Source organism: Gobius niger (genome assembly GCF_951799975.1).
Source record: "Gobius niger genome assembly, chromosome: 2".
Taxonomy (NCBI): domain Eukaryota; kingdom Metazoa; phylum Chordata; class Actinopteri; order Gobiiformes; family Gobiidae; genus Gobius; species Gobius niger.
The window spans coordinates 43446435-43468019 of NC_136853.1; the positions used below are offsets into that span (position 1 = coordinate 43446435).

Consider the following 21585-nt stretch of genomic DNA (forward strand, 5'->3'; position numbering starts at 1 on the left):
CGAGTACAAAAGGTGTCACCGCTTCCTCTACATCTGTGCTGTTTTGTGCTGTAAAGATTTCCGTTTGTGCTGGTTCAGTTTTTAAACTATTACAAACTTTAGAGCCTGAGGCGCGTGCACGTGTCAGAGGCGCACGGCAACACACACTGCATGCAAAAAACAATCATCAATATCTCAAAAACGATAACAGCACAAACGAAGATTTTTACAGCACAAAACAGCATAAACGTAGCACAAACGATTGACATATTTTTCATTTAAAGTTGAATATGATGGGGGGCCAGGTTCACTCTAATCTACATTCACCCAGGGTTCCTGGTGTTTCCCAAACGGTCTAACATCTAAGAACCGACCAGGCCCTTCCCTGTTTAGCTTCTGAGGCCTGACGGGATCGGGCAGAGTAAAGGCGGTCTGGCCAATAGTGAATAGTAAAATATAGTAAAACAAAATTTATATAAACTTTTTCAATCACACACAACACGTTCTTTCCTTCTCACAGACTCAGTGCTGAGTTCCACAGCTTTGGATGTGTAAGAAATGGCAAGTGTTCTGTATATATATGTATATTTCATTCAGATATTAAAATGCAAAATAATTCCCGTTCAGTGTAACATTACAGAGAAAACAATGACTGTGGGTAAAGACTCAGTATTTTTCAGTGTGATTATTTGCAAGGCAAGCACTGGGTGATCCTCACTTTGGCGATGTGCTCTTTTATTTCTCTCGGAGTGGATAGTGTCTCCAGGAGTTATGTCGAGTCAGAACTGTGAGACGGGACGATTTTTCACCAGAGGCTCAAGTTAAGAATGAGCCTTCAAAGACTCGCTGCTCCTCAGACAGACCGGCTGGTTTATATCACGGGAGGTTTTGAACAACACTTCCTTCAAAGCACTATTCTGAGAAACGCTAGAATATAATAATTACAGCAAATTAATGAATATGAAACTGCAAAATCTTCTGACAAGTTTGCAGTCGAGATTTGCAAATTGTGTTTGTAAAAATCCGGATTTGTTTCACGGGGAACGTTAGAAACACCTCCGGGAGCATTAAAAACTGAGATTATGAACTGCTAAAATAATGCAGGAATCACAATCCTTTCAGCGCGTTTGTGGAAGTCTAAAACAGCAGGATTAGGAAACAGTTCTCCGCACATTAGAGTCGCTGTGGCGTCTCCTAAGTAATTGCACATTTGTGACTATTTAGTTTGCAATTCTGATGAGATTCCATTTGTTCTCGCATCGCTTTTTATTAAAATGACGGCACATGGTGAAAGTGGCCACCTTCAACTGTCCTCAGAAGACCTATTGACTGTGCCTTTCCACATAAACTCCCCCTTTATTTTCGAGAGCACGCTGCAGTTTCCACCTTGGTCTATGAGCCGTAGTAACAGCAGTGTAAGTAGGTTAGACCCCAGGGGCACCAGAGTCACTGTCGGTTTTGGAAGTGCCAGAGAATTATGACAGGGCTGCAACATCTGCTGCCTCTGAGCGAGACTGACAGAGACGAATGGCCAGGTGTGTGTGCGTGTGCGCGGAGGTGGGTAATAAAGAGACACTCTCACTCGAGTAACTTTGTGATTAAAGTGCACTTTGATGAGCAGTTTTATCTCATCAAAAATATTGTACTTAGGTAATCACTTTCTTATGTGATGTTTGGCTACCCACAAAATACCAACATGTGTATAGTTTTAACCTACACTAGCTTCATTTTCATACATTATGTCTATGAGTGTCCTCACTAAGATAGCAGTACAAAAGTGTGTGTGTGTGTGTGTCTGTGTGTGTGTCTTTGTTGTTGTAATTACGACATTGTGAGGACCAGTTTGAGTTCGTTTTTAACCAACAGAGTGAGGACATTTTTGGAAGGTGAATTGGGTTTAGATTCGGGTTAGGGTTAGGATTAAGGTTAGGGGTTTAGGGTTAGGGTCTGGGTAATACATTATGTCTATGAGTGTCCTCACTAAAATAGAATTACAAACATATGTGTGTGCGTGTGTGTGTTTGTTGTTGTAATTACGACATTGTGAGGACCAGTTTGAGTTCGTTTTTAACCAACAGAGTGAGGACATTTTTGGAAAGTGAATTGGGTTTAGATTAGGGTTAGGGGTTTAGGATTATGGTCTGGGTAATACATTATGTCTATGAGTGTCCTCACTAAAATAGAATTACAAACATATGTGTGTGTGCGTGTGTGTGTTTGTTGTTGTATTTACGACATTGTGAGGACCAGTTTGAGTTTTTAACCAACAGAGCGAGGACATTTTTGGAAAGTGAGGACATTTTGGGTGGTCCTCACTTATTTGAATGAAACTGTTTGAGGGTCAAGATATGGGTTAGAATTAGGTTTAGATTAGGGTTAGGATTAAGGTCAAGGTTAGGGGTTTAGGGTTCAGGGTTAGGGTCTGGGTAATATATTATGTCTATGAGTGTCCTCACTAAAATAGAATTACAAACGTGTGTGTGTGTGTGTGTGAGCGTGTGTGGGTTGTAATTACGACATTGTGAGGACCAGTTTGAGTTTTTAACCAACAGTCAGGACCTTTTTGGAAAGTGAGGACATTTTGGGTGGTCCTCACTTATTTGAGGGACTGTTTGAGGGTCAAGACGTGGTTTTAGGGTTAGGGTTAGAATTGGTCTTATATTCGGGCTAGGGTTAAGATTAAGGTTAGGGGCTTAGGGTTAGGGTCTGGGTTATACATTATGTCTATGAGTGTCCTCACTAAAATAGAATTACAAACATATGTGTGTGCGCGTGTGTGTGTGTGTGTGTGTGTCTGTGTTTGTTGTTGTAATTACGACATTGTGAGGACCAGTTTGAGTTTGTTTTTAACCAACAGAGTGAGGACATTTTTGAAAAGTGAGGACATCTCTGGTGGTCTGTTTGAGGGTCAAGATGTGGGTTAAGGTTAGAATTGGGTTTAGATTAGGGTTAGGGTTTAGATTAGGGTTAGGGTTAAGATTAGGGGTTTAGGGTTAGGGTCTGGGTAATACATTTTGTCTATGAGTGTCCTCATTAAGATAGAATTACAAACATATGTGTGTGTGTTGTAATTACAACATTGTGAGGACCAGTTTGAGTTTTTAACCAACAGTCAGGCCATTTTTGGAAAGTGAGGACATTTTGGGTGGTCCTCACTTATTTGAAGGACTGTCTGAGGGTCAAGATTAGGGTTAGGATTAAGGTCAAGGTTAGGGGTTTAGGGTTCAGGGTTAGGGTCTGCGTAATACATTATGTCTATGAGTGTCCTCACTAAGATAGAATTATAAACGTATGTGCGTGTGTGTGTGTGTGTTCTTGTAATTACAACATTGTGAAGACCAGTTTGAGTTTTTAACCAACAAAGTCAGGACATTTTTGTTAAGTGACGACATTTTGGGTGGTCCTCACTTATTTGAAGGACTGTTTGAGGGTCAAGATGTGGTTTTAGGGTTAGGGTTAGAATTGGGTTTAGATTAGGGTTAGGGTCTGGGTCGTGCATTATGTCTATGAGTGTCCTCACTAAAATAGAATTACAAACATATGTAATTCTTGTAATTACGACATTGTGAAGACCAGTTTGAGTTTTTAACCAACAAAGTCGGGACATCTTTGGAAAGTGAGGACATTTTGGGTGGTCCTCACTTATTAGAAGGACTGTTTGAGGGTCAAGATGTGGTGTTAGGGTTAGGGTTAGAATTGGGTTTAGATTAGGGTTAGGGAATTAGGGTTCAGGGTTAGAGTCTGCGCAATACATTATGTCTATGAGTGTCCTCGCTAAAATAGATTTACAAACGTGTGTGTGTGTGTTTGTAGCATGCAAACCAAACATCTGCCTCACATATATTCAAAACTGAGAAATAAATAAGTGATGGATCCAGCTGTGGAATGTAGATTAGAAATGTCGATGACTTCAATTCTGTATCAAAACAGACTCTGTTCACCATCAATTCATACATGGATAAAGCAGGTGAAGTGTCTTGGCAATGCACAAAGTGAAAGAATCATCATCTCCAGTTCAGCTTTACCCAAATCTAAAAGCTTTTCGACTGGAGAGCAACAGTGTAATGCAATCATTCAAATGCAATCATTTGAATGCTAAGACTTAAAAAAGTGAGCATAACTTTTTTGTCAAGTTGTCACCATGTCTTTGTCACTTTTTTGTCGCTTTTTCTGCTAATTCTTTGTCGCTCTTTTCTCGCTTTTTGGGTTGCTTTTTTTGTCATGTTTTTGTCCGTTTTTGTTGCGTTTCGTCGCTATTTTGATGCTTTTTTTGTTGTTGTTCTTGAAGCTTTTAGACATGGGTTAAGCCAAGCTGAAGAAAATGTGCTCGGTTAGAAGAAGAGGCCACCGTTTTTCCATCCTGAGATATGTTCATACCTGAGCTTAGACGAGTTGATCTGGAGTGACTTGCCTGGGACGAGATTGACAAAAAAGAAGCTCAGCACGGCCACACATTGATTGGACGAGTGAGAATGTGCACACTCGAGCAAGTACAACAAGCATGAAAGCAGAAATGAACATACATTTTAACCCCAGGTCCCAGTAACGTTGCTTTGAGTGCCCATGTAAAGGTAAAAGAAATTGCTATATAAAGAGTGACCATTTTATGATTTGTTTTGCCTTAGGAGTCAAACAAAAGCACACTTGTAATCAATGTGTGCATCAGTGGCAGACTATAATCAGCCACACAGTGTAAAATGTGAGCAGCCACTGTAGCGCAGCTCACAATGGCTTGTTTATGAAAGCATGTTTTAATACGTACCTGTCACATTCACTGGAGTCACTGACGTTGTTTTGAATGATAAAGATTAATGATGCATTTATCTTCAGATGACAAGAGCCGTGAGATGCTCATACACATTTATTTCACAGACGTCAGTGTACGCCGGAGTCTGATGGGATCACTGAGGAGCGGCGAACGCGATGCCGCCGCGACGTCAGGAATATGAAAACTCGCATTTACAAAAACACACATCACAGACTTCATGAACAAACTTTTTCTATACAAACATGAGGCCTGAAGTACAGAGGAATACTTTAAAAACCTTTCCTACAATAAGATCTATCATGCATTGTACAGTATAGATTCTTTAATTGTTTGTAAACATTCCGGGTTTAGCGGGAGGCGGGAAGCTAGAATCCTATCTGTACGTTTGTTAAAGGGGGGGTATTATGCAAAATCGACTTTTTCAAGCTTTACATCATGTTATTAAGTCATTCCCTCATTAAAACCATGCCTGAAGTGTTGCCTTGGCACATTCACGTATTTTCGAGTAATCTGTAAAAACTCTGATGGCGGCCATTTTAGGGATAAAACGCACTGTCTAGCCCTAAGATGTAAACAGAGTCATCATGGAGGATTAGCTTCATGTGTTGTAAACCGGAGCCACAGCAGACTTTTACAAAGACACACATCAGTGTTTCTGTTACCGAAACACCCAGGATTAAAACCGGTGACAAGAACACTTATTTCAGTGTCTGGTTCTGCGCTGGGCCTTGATGATGCACAGAGCCTCCGGAGAAAGCTAAGCTAAACCTCATCACGTGAAAACGAGAAATATGCACAAATAAAGTCAATAAAACCACCACACACATAAAGAACCGTTTAACAATGATCACACACGGAGCCAGGCTTGTTGATTTCGTAGTTTATTGCTCACATTTCATCTACAGTGAGTCGTAGCAGAGTGGCTTTCTCCCGGAGCTAACAAGCTAGCCGCGACAAGCTTACGGGAAAATTCCCTGAATACAAGCAGCATATTATGCATTGAAAACGTCCCTAAAACAGGCAACTGCTTGAAGCAGCCTTTATGATGATCACACACGGAGCCTGGCTTGTTGATTGTGTAGTTTATTGCTCACATTTCATCTACAGTGAGTCGTAGCCGAGTGGTTTCTCCCGGAGCTAAGGCACTATTAGCCGCGACAAGCTAACAACCTTCACCTTCACAACATTCATTGAAAACAGGCAGCATATTAGGCACAAATAACGTCAAAAAAGCAGCAACTACTCGAAGCAGCCTTTACGATGATCACACAATGAGCCTGGCTTTACACATTTGTGGTTTAACAATGAGCTGTAGTCGATTATAACAAGCTAACGGGTAACCTCGAAAAAACATTGACCACCTGCACAGATAATGTCCGTCTTTGAATGGTATGGGCTCCTGCAGATCCTGGTGTCGTCCATGGGGGTATAGTTAGAGATCCATAGGGCATGGCAGATGCAAAGAGAAGCCTCCAAACAGCAGTTATTTTTCAGGCAAGAGCCCCTTCCAAGCGTCCGGTGTGGAAGGTTCGTCTCCAAATAATATCCTGTGTGGCCATTGTTCACAAAGTGATAAACAGAAGCTCCTTTCCAACAATAAAAATAAAAATGCACCGATCGTAGTTTCAATACAGTTGAGACAACGAGCGGAGTGTTGTTGTGATGCCACAGACAGCGTGTGGAGGGGGCGTGTCGGAAAGGGTCAGGGAGCGTCTTAAAGAGACAGAGGCCTATTTCAAGTTATTTGCTACGGCCATTTTGAAAGAGCAATTTTATACAAGGCAGTTATTCTAATTTACTGCATTGACAGACCAACAGAAGGTTTCGTCATCATTGTAGTGTGATATAGACTGGTGCTATGTGGCTGAAAAAAGCATAATACCCCCTCTTTAAGTGTGACGTCACGACTTCCGCTTCCGGGTCCTAGCAGACCGGCTAACATGCGAGAAAAAAAAAACAACCATCAATATTTCTGAAACTCAACGGAGAGTTACTAAACCTACTTTTTTCTCAGACTCATTTGCCAAAAATGCCACACCTACTGCTAAAAAAGCATTATTTACTAAAGTCGGTACTTTCGGGGTTAGCGTAGCTGCTGCTCCGTTAGCATTTATCTCCACTGAGGCTGTGTCCGAATGTCCTATTCCCTATATAGTGACTGTATATGAGTCTGAGAAAAAAGTAGTTGTTGTTTAGTGACCATCGATGCTCACTGCTTTTCGAGATGCATCGTGGGAAATTTCGAGTGCACTACTTTTTTCTCTCTGGACATTCGGACACCCCTACAAAATGGCGGTCACAGAGAGAAAAAAGTAGAAGTGAAAAAACGGCGGTTGTAGCAAGCACTAGCTAACCGTTAGCATTAGCCCGATGCTAACATGTAGCATCAAGTTAGCATTCTCCGTTATTCATGTATTTATGGGCTGTTGAACCACTTAGCACTTTGCACTTTGTATCATTATTTAGTAGAAAACAATATTCATAATTCAGCATTTGTTAAAGTAGTTTTTCAATAAGAGAAAATTCAAAAAAATTCAAAATTGTTTTCCCCCTTAAATGTTTTCAAACATGACCTATGGGCGATTCCAGAGATATCGTCTGTATCTATAGCAGCTGTTGTCATAGCCATGGCCGTCATGCCATTTAAATAACCTTCACTTGATAGTTCCTTTTTGAAAGCCTAATACCGCGTAGTTTTCATAAGTTTCAAGCTCCTCCCCTTCCCCTCCTGATTGGACCCGACAGGCGGGTTTCACAGGAAAAGCTCGTATTATACAAATCAAGTCAATTTATTACGACAACAACAAATGTCTACACAAAGCTTCAGTGCCTCCAGTGAGCTCCCCTCAGATGACGTCACCTGGAATCTAAGAGTCATCGTGCGTGGAGAGATAAAAGTAAGAACCGCTGACCTACAGTATATTGTGTGAGCCATGTAGAATTTATTTACTGACAGTCTCCCCCTCATTGTTCCCCCCGTCTGTGTCCTTGGCGACTGGACTCTGGGCGTTGGAGGGGGCGGGGCTGGGGGTGAGGGGGGTCCTGCGTCCGGGGGGTATAGGAGGGAGGATGTTCATGCTGGACCCGGGACGTCTCTCAGCGGCCTTCGGATGTGGGGCTTCTGGGGATGATGGCAAGTCTGTAGGGTATGAAATTGTGATTATGATCAATTATACATAAGTATTCAATTATTTACACAATAAAAACAGGGATTGTCAAAGAATGTCTGGTTTCAAATTCGTTCCCTCCTGACATAGCAACTTCTTGAGATTTGTTATAAGTTCAAAGCTGCAAACTGACTTCTTGATAGTGGGCAAACATCCCTACTGAATACTGCCTCTTATAGTAGTCATGTGATTAAATCGACTTTTAATCTAATCGTGATTTTAATAATGGTCGATCACAATAATCTCGTGGTGCGTTTTAATTAGGGATGCACCGATACCGATACCAGAATCGGGTATCGGGCCGATACCACATGCTTGTACTCATACTCGTACTCATTCATGAGGTCCCGATACCAGAAATCAATACCAACGAGGCGCAGCTCTCAGCTGAGGAGAGAAGAAGCAACAAACTGGAGAATTCTTTAGTGTAAATACAATAATCCACATAGAGCTGACTTTATTACAGACTGCGCTCTCTAAACCAGAGTCTGAGCTGGATTTAACCAGAGCTAAATGTTGTTAGTGCTGCAGCGTCTGCAGTGTTTACAACATACAGGCTAACGTTGCTAACTCGCAGCTAGCAGTTTTGGCCATTCTGACGCCGTTTTATGCCCAGGGGTTTATTCATCTGAAAAACTAACCCAGCGACTAAAAAGTCCTCAAAAAATCCAAATTAAAGACATACAGCATGTTTAAATGAGCTGCAGCAGAACAATGAAAACGCTGTAGCTGCTCGCTAAGTTACTACAAACACACGAGAAAATCTACAGGAGCTGAAGTAAAGACGAAAAGAGACCATTAAAGTAACTTCTCAATACTATTGTTTAATAAAAATATATAAATGAATAAAGCACAGGCATTGGGAGCTTTTGGACATGGGCTTTTCTGTCTATGATGGACAGTGCAATAAAAATAAAACATTATATTGAATGAAAGTAAAATAAACAAATAAATGGCATCAGCACAATTCTAACATAACTGCTCTTAAATGTGTCGCCGACTTTACTTAAGGAAATGTACATGAGTAAATTAACTAATCACAAACCAATCTGCTGTGAAAAAAGTAAGAATGTTGAAGAAAATGCCTTGTACTCGTATCGGTATTCGGTATCGGCGAGTACTTAAATCCAAGTACTCGTACTCGTATTGGTTTTAGAAAAAGTGGTATCGGTGCATCCCTAGCTTTAATCAAGGAGAATTAGCTAGTCCTGTCGCATTCTGGAAAAAAACATGGACGGCGCAATGCTGGAGCGCCTGTCAGGTCAATCCCAGGGATACTTGGCCCAAACAAACAGGAAGCACAGGATGATACATGCGGCACAAAGAGGAGAGGACCTGGTGATTTTACACGTAAAATCAGCTGCAAAGTTGCACTTTCTCGTCTAATGGGCAAAACAGGGGGGGAGCTGTCAGAGGAAGAGTTTAAGAGGAAAACTATCGATCGCTGCTGTTTTGACAGGGGCCCTACAGTACCCAAGTGAGTGTAAATGCAGCACTTCCACAAAGATATTTTAACCTCTTACCTCCCCTCTTAACTGAGTGTCTTTTCTCGAGTTCAGCTTTAGCCAAATCTAAAAGCTTCTCAACTGGAAAGCCACGGTGTAACGCTTAATTTGAAAGCCAAGCCTACAAAAGTGATCACTGCATTTTTGCTTTTTCATTACTTTTTTGTGGCTTTTTGGCGTGATTTTGTCACTTTTTTTTGTCACTTTTAATTCCTTTTCCATCGCTTTTTTCATTGCCGTGTCGTCATGTTTTCGTCACTTTTTTGTTGCTTTTCATCCTCGCTTTCGTCGCTATTTCAATGCCTCTCTTTTAAGCTTTTGGATTTGGGTAAAGCTCGGTTAAGGTGGGGGGTTAGAGGTTGAGAAAATTGAGAGGCCAGACCGGCGGCCCGAGAGCCAGTGGCCCTTCTGTGCTCTTCCAGAATGGACATATGGCCAGTCCGCCCCTGCCTACGCACCTTGCATAGTTTGCGTATAGGAAATAACGGCTCTGTGTTTAGAGTTTGCGCAGTCCTCTGGCACTGAATGCTCATAGCACCATCATTGTTATTGTATATTGTCAATATCAAAAACAATAAAAAGATATTTTAAGTAAATTGTTCCCATCTCAGAATACCCGGTCCCTCGAGGATGTTGAAAAATATTTATAAAGCGTATAACTAAAAAGAGTAAAAAAAGACAATGTGCAGCGTTCAAGCTAAAGTTAAAATACTCTTAATCAAACCATTCAAACTATATTTAAAACAAAGCCAGCTATGACACTGAATAGTCCTACAACGTTCAGCGCAGAACGCCGCAGCGCTGCACTCTCGATCTCTTGTTTCTCTCGTGGTCGTGCCTGCTCTAAAAATAGCAGAACAAATGCATTTGTACCTTTGCTTGTTTCCAGGGCGGGTCCCTGAGCGGAGCTGTCGAGTGGCTCTGAAGCAGACAGGGCCCCCGCTGAACTGGGCAGAGACAACACGGAGCTGGCACACGAGTCGCTCGGGCCGCTGGCAACACAAGCACAAAAAAGACACGGAAGATGAAGAAGGAGAAAGAGAGAGAGAGACGGGGACAGAGAGAGAGGAAACAGGAAGGACAATAGCTGTGAGTCCAGTGATGAGAATGAGCTGGGCATTGGGAAACACAACAACAAAACAAGACATCAGAAAGGAAGCTGAAAGTCTCCTGAACGGAATAAGTCACGATGAAGATAAAAGGTGACTTGAGATTGCAGTCTTATGTTCTGGTCGAGGAAAGAAGAGGGACAAACACACTGCCTTGTGGTCTCCGATGGATGGATTATGGCCAAAATGTGGGGAGTTAGGAATTTAGACGTCAACAAAACAGCTATTTCAAAAACTGGTTAAGAGAAAAAACAGTTCAATGTTTTTAGATAGAGCTGTACAATATATTGCCAAATTGTCGTTGTTGTAATAATAGGCAGCACAAACTCGTATTATTCAGTGAAAGCCATGAGTTTCCTTATTCGGCTCCACTGTAGACGTGTTCTGGATCTTTGTTCTTCTTTTGACACAATTTGATGAAAAAAAGTTAAATTGTTTTTAGTTCCAGTTATCAAGTCATCACATATTGAAATAAATTGTAATTGTAGAGTCTAACCTCTGTTTTGGTCACATTTTTGAAGCGTATTTGTCGTGCTTTCATCTCTTTTTTGGTGTTTTTCATCCTCATTTACATTGCTGTTTTGACACTTTTTTCATAAACCTTTTAGATTTGGGTAATGCCAAGTGGGCAAAATGTGCTCAGTTCAGGTGGGGGTTAAAAGGATAGATAGGATGACACATTTACAACATTATGGGCCTGATCTTGTGTCTCAAAACGCAGACGAAAGCGAAACATTTTGTGATCTTGCCATTTAAGTGGGTGGAGACACACATTTTCCTCCAACCAGATCGACTCCGCGGCCGGTAAAGCGGTTGTGGGAGTTCGGGGTGAACATGTGCATTTATTTTGTTTCGCGTTCACGGCACGGCACGACGCTGTAACCTTTTCTCACGAAACATGAACATCGTTTAGCTCACGATGGGGTAAAGAAAGATTTTAGTTTGACCTGTGAGAGCCTAAGGTTGAAGGAAGAACGCAAGACAGCGCAATGTAAACAAGGAAGTGAATGTCAGCCGTGTTTCCATCAGTGCAGTCGCCTCCTCTTGTGACGCCCCCTCACAGGTGGCGGAGGCGAATGGCACATATACTGTAGCGCCGCCACTCGGAAAATACTTCGCCATGAGCCTGCGCCGCCCCGTGTGTCACCACAAGATCTGGCCCAAAGATTTAAAGGGACTAGATGCAAGTTGGTCATTTTATACTCACTACTGCCACCTCATGCCTACTCAGGTCTTACGCGTAACTGCAGGTTCGAAATATTGAGATCGTGCGTGACGACACTTTGGATCCAAAGAAACAACTTTTTGAGTGACTTTTTTAGTGGCAGCTGTGGTGAATAGACCTGAGGACATGGCTGCAGTGTTAATTCCGTCGACTAAAATATTTAGTCTTAATTTTAGTCAAAGTGATATTTTTGACGACTAAAATTGGACTAAAACTAAATTAAAAGTTTCTCATGAGACTAAAACCGTGACTAAAATTTCCAGATATTTTGTCGACTAAAATAAGACTAAATAAAAATGAAAAGGAGAGACTAAAATCATCCAAACTTCTATTGAGCGTCTGAAAGAGCCTCAGATCATGTAAAATCTCTGCCAAAGGATCAGCTCTGAGCTTTGTTCATGTGGAGCAGCTCCATGAAGCAGAGGAACAACATTAAATATGATTATGATGAATCAATGCAAAGTCGACTTAATTAGTCTTAAATTCAGTCGACTAAATTTACTTGCAGTTTTAGTCAACTAAAACTACACTAAAATTGAAGATATTTTTTTGACTAAAACTAAACTAAAATCGAATTACATTTTCGTCAAAAGACTAAAACTAAATTAAAATATGTTGTCAAAATTAACATTGCATGGCTGGAACATGTAGGGTTATGAAAATACTTACTTTTAACATTTTTAAACTCTGTACAGTCCCTTTGAGTCTGTCTTGCTTTAGAGTGAGCACATGTTACCGCGCTGAATAACACATTCTTGCAAAATGAGAAAACGATTACAATACGCAGTTTTACGATGAAGTGAAAATATAACAACGTTGTGAACGGCCACGACATCATGCAGCTCTATCCGCTTCACCTCAGTTTTCCGATATAGCCTCGAATCCTTTCAGGTGCAGGAAATCTATCGCTTTCTGAAGCTACAAATGAAGCAAAAGTGACAAGCGGAGCTCAACGTCGACTTGTCTAGACGAATGAAAACATAGAAAGTCCTAGAAACGCTCCGGCACCCCTGATAAAACCCGCACAGGTTGAGGCACATCCCACTGATGGTGCCAGATGCTTGCAATTCCTTATGTAGATTCTGCGCTGGTGAGTAATGCAAACATCCAGCTCTCGGGCTTCTCATTGTGAATGCGCAAGCTTTGACAAAACTTGCACATTCTCCGACAAATTCGTCTTTCCCGGAATGATTCATGGACCCAATAAGGAGCGCATTAATTTTGAGAGCGGCGCAATGTACACTAAATGTCACCTCCTGGGAAAATAAAATGAGTGGAATTGATGCTAATTTGTACCGGGGAAGCGAGAAATGAACGAGTTACATTGGCTGTAGCTGTGAGAGACTGATTAAATCCGTATTTGGAGCCAAGCTGTGCATGTAAACACAATTAACCGATGCACAATGAAGAGTAACAGAATAATTTATGAACAGCTTGGTGACTTAGCGGGAATGGCGTGTTTCACAAAGGCCCCCCCCCCCCCGAGCGCCGTGACTTTACAGAGGGAGAAAAGACACACAAAACTAAACGCATGATGGTTATTAAAACTAGCAACGCTTTGGTGCAACTTAATATTCAACGCAGAGGGTCGTTTATTCACGGCTAAGTGCGTCTGACGTCTCTGCCATCGCCGGGGGTGAGGAGACCTGCGAGTATAAGGCTAGGATTTGATATGACGCGCAAAACATGGCTCCAAAATCAATGACAGTAGGGCGATTTTTTAAAATAGTGTTATACGTAGATCAATGTATTGAATTTTCTCGTATTTTAGCTTCTGCCTTCTTGCTGAATCGGTACACATTGTCAGAGATGGTCCTTTTCATTTGAAATGTAATAATTCTACACAATTCTAACCTAACAACTCGGGCCGCAACTAACGATTATTTCGGTAATCGATTAATCTACCGATCCTTTTTACGATTAATCGATTAATCGCTTGGCTGTGAAAGGTGCATGGAAATTGTATTTTTTTTTTTTATCACATAAAGCTAAAGTGGCGGCACTTGAGGACATGTTGATGGAGAAAACTTAAAGTAAACGTTTGTAGGAGGCTCTTTGCGCTACTACGGCTTTCTGATTGGACGAGACAAAGACAGATATTTATGAAATTTACAATGTACAAAACACTGCAGACCCTAACTTTAAAAACAAAGTAGGTTTTCATCCACATTACATAATTTTCCTGTCTTTTTTGCTCAATTTTAGTCTGTGTTTACTAGAAAACGATTAATCGATTACTGAAATAGTTGACAACTATTTTAGTAATCGATTAGTTGTTTCAGCCCTACTAACAACTAACATTTTTTTGTGAGACAGAGTTGGCATGAAGGTTTTAAAGGAACAGGCCACCGTTTTTCCATGCTGAGCTATGTTCTTATCTGAGCGTAGACGAGTTGATGCGTACCTGTCTGATCTCTGTGCGTGCCCGTGGAAGAGCGTGGTGGCTTCCAACTTCACCCCCGTTTGGAGCTATTGGAATATACTGAAAGAGAGGCCAAATGCTAACAACATCACGACTGAGCACACGCACAAAGACGACACAAAGATTAATTTTGTTCTTTATATAATTTTTTGTTTTGTTTTGTTTTGTTTACTGTCATTATAATCTCAAATAAAAATCTAAACTATAGGCTTAGACTTTTGGATACAAAATACGATTATACCTATTCCTGCGGCGCTGGGGGGGGAGGGAGGTGGGGCGAGGGGCGGGCGCACGTGCTGCTTGTTGTCAGCATGGCCAGGCACCTTTGATATGGCGCTACGCAAAGATCCCTCTTTGCTCTTTCTCTCAGGACAGCGTTTAACGAGGAGGCGCAGGAGGAGGTGGAGGAGGAGGAGGAGAGAGAGACGGAAGAGGTGTGTCTGCCCAGGTATGTGCGCAGCGCTGCGTACCTCACGTATTGGACAGCCATACCTCACGTGCCTCTCTCCGTGCTGCTGAAATGAATGCACTGTGCAGAGGGGCGGGCATTAAATAAATAATCATTTACGTCGGGTTTGTTTTGGGCTCGAGCCGTCAATTCAAGTCAATTGCTCGGGTCGGGTCGGGCTTGATTTTTTTGGGCCCGATCTTAGCTCTAACGTGTTGTCATAAGAAATGTGTATTGTTGGGTGCAATTGTGCATGTCCATATCCTTATATCATTCAAACGACTTTGGCAACATGTGTGAACTACTTGATATTACGTTAGTGCAGTCAAAAGATTTTCAGTCACACTGGCCAGACCAGACAGGCACGCATCAACTCGTCTAAGCTAAGGTGTAAAAACGGTGGCCGGTTCCTTTAAAGAGGGGGTATTATGCTTTTTTCAATCACATAGCACCAGTCTATATCACACTACAATGATGACCAAACCTTCTGTTGGTCTGTAAATGCAGTAAATTAGAATAACTGCCTTGTATAAAATGTCTCTCTCAAAATGGCTGTCGTGAATGTCTTGAAATAGGCCTCTGTCTCTTTAAGAACCTCTGACCCTTTAGACACGCCCCCTCCACACGCTGTCTGTGGCATCAGTGGGGAGGGGGTTCTGCTGAGGAGCAGTGGTTGGTTACTCTGCTGGTGACGAAAGCTCGGAGGCGTCTCCAGGAGGTGGGGGCGTTCCTAGGAGGACTCAGGCAAACCTATCCCTAAAATGGCCGCCATCAGAGTGTTTACAGATTACTCAAAAATATGTGAATGTGCCAAGGCAACACTTCAGGCATGTTTTTAATGAGGGAATGACATAATAACATGAGGTAAAGCTTGAAAAAGTCCATTTTGCATAATACCCCCCTTTAAAATGGGCAGCATAATGTATCACTAAATTATTGTTATAATTGAAAGCGCCACAAGGTAGCTATATTTGTACCATAAAAGGCTAACTTCAATGGCAACATGAGCAAAAACATTACAGATGAAGACACATCTGAAAACTAATAGCAATGATCTTTCAAAAGGACAAAAATACAATAAAAAGAGGAATCGCTCGTTCTTCAGAGCACATATCGGTGCTGGAGCCAAACTGTTTTTTTTACTCATTTTATAGGCCGGTGCTGTGAAGCTTTTTCCTGACGGGAGACTTGTCTTTTGAGTCGGTCTGTGTAGCATATACTGCATTTACTGTGATAACCTTTTCTACAGACTCCCTTCAACATGACATCCAAAAACCGCAACATGTACAGAGCTGCGCCGCTCACCTCCTCACCCACATCTCACCCCTGTTCTTCAGCAGCTCCACTCGCATTCATACAACAGCGCATTCACTTCAAGGTTCTGCTGGCCCCTTCGCACCTCACTCACCTCCTGTAGCACCGCCACGTCTCCAGCCGCCCCCGCTCGGCCGACTTAAACCTTCTGAAACTCATCACCAAATCAACGCACCGAACCGTGGGGGGTTCTCAGGCTCAGGCTCACTGCAAACTTTGAAAAACATGCTCAAAACTCACCTGTTCCACAAAGCACATCACTCATAATCACTGTCACTACTCTCCAGTCCTTTGTTTGTTTTCTTTATCTCGCCCCTGTGTAAAGCGTCTCCGTGTCCTTTAAAAACGCTATACAAATCCCATGTATTACTGCAGTATAAATGTACGTAACAAGTGGATTTCCCCATTGTGAGATCAATAAAGTCCTGTCTTGTGTTATCTTATAAAGCAGAGGCTCCCCAAGCAGTTTGCTCGCCCATCATACAGTATACAACTGTGAATATCTTCATTGCCATAAGTCAAAATATATCACAAAATCACTGTTTTCCATCTGACCGAGATTTACTCCCTTTTCTTCACACAGTAGCCTAGAAACGCATGGTACCTTAAAAATGTGCAAAGTTTCTAATATATTTTTCCTCAATTTATCCTTGTTTTGGTCATTATTTAGTATTACCATATTTTCCGGACGATAAGTCACACTTGCTTTCATAGTTTGACTGGGGGTGTGACTTATACTCAGGTGCGACTGAAAGACCCTTTCGCTGCTGACATCATCAGTGACATCAGCTGGAGGCAGGAAGTGATCGAGATAAATAAGATTAAACTAAAACTAGCGATTATAAGTGTAAAACTAAAAATAACAACTAACAACTAAAAATGTGGTCCTGCCAGAACAAGAGCAATGACATTTGAGACGATAAAATAAGGTTTATCTGATATTTCCGACAACAGCTAGACATTTGTTTATCGTTACTATGACAACAGCTACAATGGAAATAGATAGGAATTTACATGGCATCAACATCACAGCTCTACTTCCGTGTCCGCAGATGTCCTAGAAACTAAAAAAACGTTTTAATACCACAATCAATATTTCTGAAACTCAACAGAGAGTTACTGAACATATTTATTTATCAGGCCCATTAGCCAAAAAGGCTGTACCTACTGCTATAAAAGTAATATCCGGGTTAGCAGCTACGCTAACCCTGGAAGTAGTGACTTTAGTAAATATTACTTTTTTAGCAGTAGGTGCGGGATTTTTGGCTAATGAGTCTGAGAAATAAGTTCAGTAACTCTCTGTTGAGTTTCAGAAATATTTATTGTTGTTTTTAAGAGTTTTTAATGTTTTTTTCTCGCATATTGCTAGTCTGCTAGTACCCGGAAGCGGAAGTCGTGACGTCACACTTAATATACGTAGAAATCTAGCTTCCTGCCTCCAGCTAAGCCCGGAATGTTTACAAACAATTAAAGGGTCTATATGTGAAAATACATAATCCACAGTGTTTGTTATTTTCACACTGACAGCCGCTAGAGGGCGCTCTAGGCTTGTGTACCAGTATCTGCTACTCCTGCACCACTGAAAAGATTAAAAATGGTAATCAAGCAGCAGCTAAAATGTGTGGAGTGCGCGAGAAACTTGTGAGGGACTGGCGAAAAGTGGACGTTACTCTTACCACAATGGAGAAAACAAAAAAAGCGAGATCGCGGGCTCAAAGCGAGATGGCCACAGCTAGAGGAACAAGTTCACAAATGAGAGCTTGGACATCGTGCTGCCGGGAGAGGCTTGTCAACGGTGCGAAGGTACGAATCCATGCCCAGGTAGTTACTAAGGCTAGTGCAACATATACTCTGGAGCGACTTATATATGTTTTTTTCTTCTTCATTATGCATTTTTTGGCTGGTGCGACTTATACAGTCACTGTCTATGAATCCTTCCTCACAGGTGAAGAACCTGGGTGTGATCTTTGACTCTGAGCTGGCGTTTATTCCACACATTAAGGATATCACAAAGATAGGTTTGTTGATTTTAATGCTGTGTTGATTTTAATGCTGTTTTTGGGGAAATGTATTATTCTGTATCAGTATTTTTATGACTTTGTTGACATCAGTCTGCCCAGGGACTGCAGGTGGAAATTAGCACAAGTGCTATAACCTGGTACAATGCATCTCTCCCTTTGAGGTTAATGTATATTGTACACTGTCCCTGTTCAAAGAAATAAATAAACAATAAACAAACAATAGGTTTTTACCATCTAAAGAACATCGCCAGAGTCGCCCCATTCTCTCTCGGGCCAACACGGAGACGCTCATGCTTTTATCACCAGTCGTATCGACTACTGTAATGCCCTGCTTTCTGGTCTTCCCCAAAAAGAGGATCTCAGGTTTACAACTTCTACAAAATTCAGCAGCTCGTGTCCTGACGAAGACCAGGAGGCGGGACCACATTACACCGGTTTGAGAATCGCTGCATTGGCCCCATGTGTTTCAGGATCGATTTTAAAGTTCTTTTATTGTTTTTTAAATCTCTTAATGGTCTTGGTCCTTCTTATCTTTCTGCTTTTACCTTACGAACCTTCACGGCCCCTTCGCTCCTCCTCAGGGGTCTCCTAGTTATTCCTAAAGTCAACAAAAAGACTCACGGTGAGGCGTCATTCCAATATTACGGCCCTCGCCTCTGGAACGACCTGAGGAGGAGCTCAGGGCTGAGGAGGAGCTCAGACCTGAGGAGGAGCTCAGACCTGAGGAGGAGCTCAGACCTGAGGAGGAGCTCAGGCCTGAGAGCAGCTCAAGACCCACCTTTTAAGCTTAGCCTTTAACTGATTAATCTATTTATTTCATCCTAATATATAAAATGTATATATATGGGAGGTTGTGCGGGCGCATTGTTTTAAATGTTGTAATCTGTAAAACACTTTGTGATACCTTTCGGTATGAAAAGCGCTTTATAAATAAAGTTTGATTGATTGATTGATTGATTGATTGATACTTCAGAGCGACTTATAGTCTGGTAAACATGGTATTTCTATCAAGTCTCACATTTAGCAACACATAATTAAGTAATTATGAGTAATTAGAATGTCAGCAATTTTGATTCTGTTAACAAATAAAATCCTACAATACATCAGTCTGTCTTTATTGTGTCACACCTCCTCGTTGTTTGGCTAACAACAAGCCAGTGATGGAGAGACCTCATAATAAAGCTGATCTGGGGGAGGTTCAAGGAGGTAAAAGCCTCAAAAACAGGATAAACAAGTTACCGGGTTCAGCTTTATGTGCAAAAAAAAAAAAGCCCGACATTTCCATATTTCACATCACCTGGCGGCCTTAGAGTAAGCTGGTTTTAAAGTCGCTACACGGCGCTGGAGTGGGAAGGCTGCGTACCTGCTCTCTTCACTTAAGTGCGCGCTCGGGTTGTGATTCAGCAGGGATGATGGGCCTGTCTCCGTGGAGCTGAGGTAAACAAAAAACAGAGCCAGATTCAATAATTCTCCCTCACAGGCGTAAATCATACGGAAAGGCAATTTCACACACACATAAGCCCGCGGCCCCCGGCAAAAGCCAAACGTACATCCATTTGTTTTATTTTCGGATTCACTACAGTTGTAATTACCGAGAGATACTTCAATTACGGTTTGATGATTGCATAGTTGTTATGTTAATGGTGCCATCAAAGAGCTTTGACTGGAGTCTGCATATACGCCCTTTGTTACCATAAGTTATTGCTCCAGTCTATTTATTCTGTGTGGGCGACAGTGGCGCAGGTCGTCTCATCACAAAACATATACCAGGAAATGTTCAAGTTCTTCTGCAAAGTGGCAACATAATCATTCAATCAAGGAAGAATGTGCCCAATACGAGCAATCGCTGTTGTTGTTTACATCCGCAATTTTCACCGGATGTTTTGGTGAATGGTCGGCTACAGCTGATGCATCCAGGCCTCGAACTCGGTTTTATAAAATGATAGATCTGTTACAGCGCAGGAGAAGCAGCGCCCTGTTTATGGACATTGTTTTTTGCTGATCATAGGATTTGAATAAAATGTTTATCAAATATGAAAATGTAAAATGCCTGTGACGACATCGCGATCGCTCGGATTTACAGACTCCTCCTCCCCAACTCTGACAAAGTATGTTCCTCAAAAGGGCATAAGGGCGGGATCTTCACTGTAGACTCGGCCCTGGCGTGACGTGTAGCTCGCGCAGCTCCGATGCTAACAGTCCGGCCCTCATTAAGTACGAGATTTAGAAAAATGTTCTTACGAAAACCAGCCTGGTCCCCAGCGTTATCACAAGAGCAACATCGAGCTGTAGAAAGTTTAAGAAAATTAGGGACCAGGCTCTAAAGTTGTTTTTCACGTGTCTAATGTCCAGTGCTTTCCAATGGGAGACTATCGGCTATATGGAGGTACTACAGCAATGGCGGCCTCTAGTGTCGTTGCCGCGAAGCAGAGCAGCCAGCGGCCATTGATGGCATAGTACATAGTCAGTACATTAGTTCCCCTTTTTATCCGCTTAGAAAATCGACATGTTTAATTTTGTGTGACTATACTTGGATCGTGTAAAGCAGGGGTCCTCATCCGGCCCCTGACTTGTAGAGCACAAATCCCTGAGTATGTCCAAAAAAAAAAGTAAGTCTCTAGCCCATTCCTGTGCGGAGTTAGGATATTTTTACTAAATAACCAGTTCACTCATTCCAGCCACTAGGGGGCAATTTGAATATATAAAAAATAATTCCGCAGGTGTCCAGCAGAGGGCACTGACATAAGAGATCAGAAAATAAACACATTATAGCCACGTGGTAAATGAAGCTTAACCACCACAGAGTGTGGAGAGAATGAACAATGACGACAGTACTTTGAGAAACTTGTGACACAGGCTTGTAAAGCACAAGTGTAAGAAGTTATTACTTTGGTCACATTACATAATGATGTTTTATTTGTAAATAAAAATAAATGGAAATTAAAACAAAGTGTGAAGACTTGATTACTATTTTTTGCAAACCACTACATTAAAACAAATATGAGCCTGAATAAAGTGTTGATCTGGGTCATACAATTCTATGTTATAGCCAACCCGGTCCGGCCCCCATGAAAGTCAGGAACAATAATGTGGCCCCCAGAGAAATAGGTTTGAGGACCCCTGGTGTAAAGGCTCATGTAACCATATTTAAATAGGGAAAACATGGAAGAGCTTGGTCGCTTCTAACTTCACCTCCGTTTGGAGCCATAGATGAGAATAGGAGAGGCTAAATGCTAACGCCGTCTGTGCTGTGTTTATGGCACGCACAAAGACCAGACAGCTACATATCAACTCGTCTAAGCTAAGGTAAGAACATATCTCAGTATTTAAAAACGGTGGCCTATTCCTTTAATGAGAAAGCGCTGCCTCTTTGTACCAGTTGAACGGATTCAGACAAAGCCGCAGAAGCTGTACAAGATTGATTTGTTATGAACTCACAAATCTGGTAATAGGTGAGGTAAGTCGCTGCCGGCTTAGCGAGATGAGCGACTTCATTCATAAGGAGGAACATGCTGTTTTTATTCCGACTCCCGTCTGCGTGCATGAATGGCATTTGTGAGACCATGCAGGTTGAATGGATGGCATTGCAAAAACATAAATCAGCTTTATCAGTGAGTTTTAAAAGGA

The 21585-nt window shown here is 41.8% G+C and overlaps 1 protein-coding gene across 1 annotated transcript in view; it reads right to left on the reverse strand.

Moving 5' to 3' along the window:
- Nucleotides 1-7518: 7518 nt before the first annotated feature.
- lrguk (leucine-rich repeats and guanylate kinase domain containing) overlaps nucleotides 7519-21585 on the reverse strand; it is a gene marked incomplete at its 5' end in the record, with an annotated part of 63584 nt that continues 49517 nt past the window's right edge. The window contains 3 exons of the mRNA XM_079552198.1: nucleotides 7519-7886; nucleotides 10293-10411; nucleotides 19322-19390. Of these exons, the coding sequence (XP_079408324.1) occupies nucleotides 7690-7886; nucleotides 10293-10411; nucleotides 19322-19390 (385 nt within the window). The 3' untranslated portion in view covers nucleotides 7519-7689. The remainder of the gene's footprint in view (nucleotides 7887-10292; nucleotides 10412-19321; nucleotides 19391-21585) is intronic.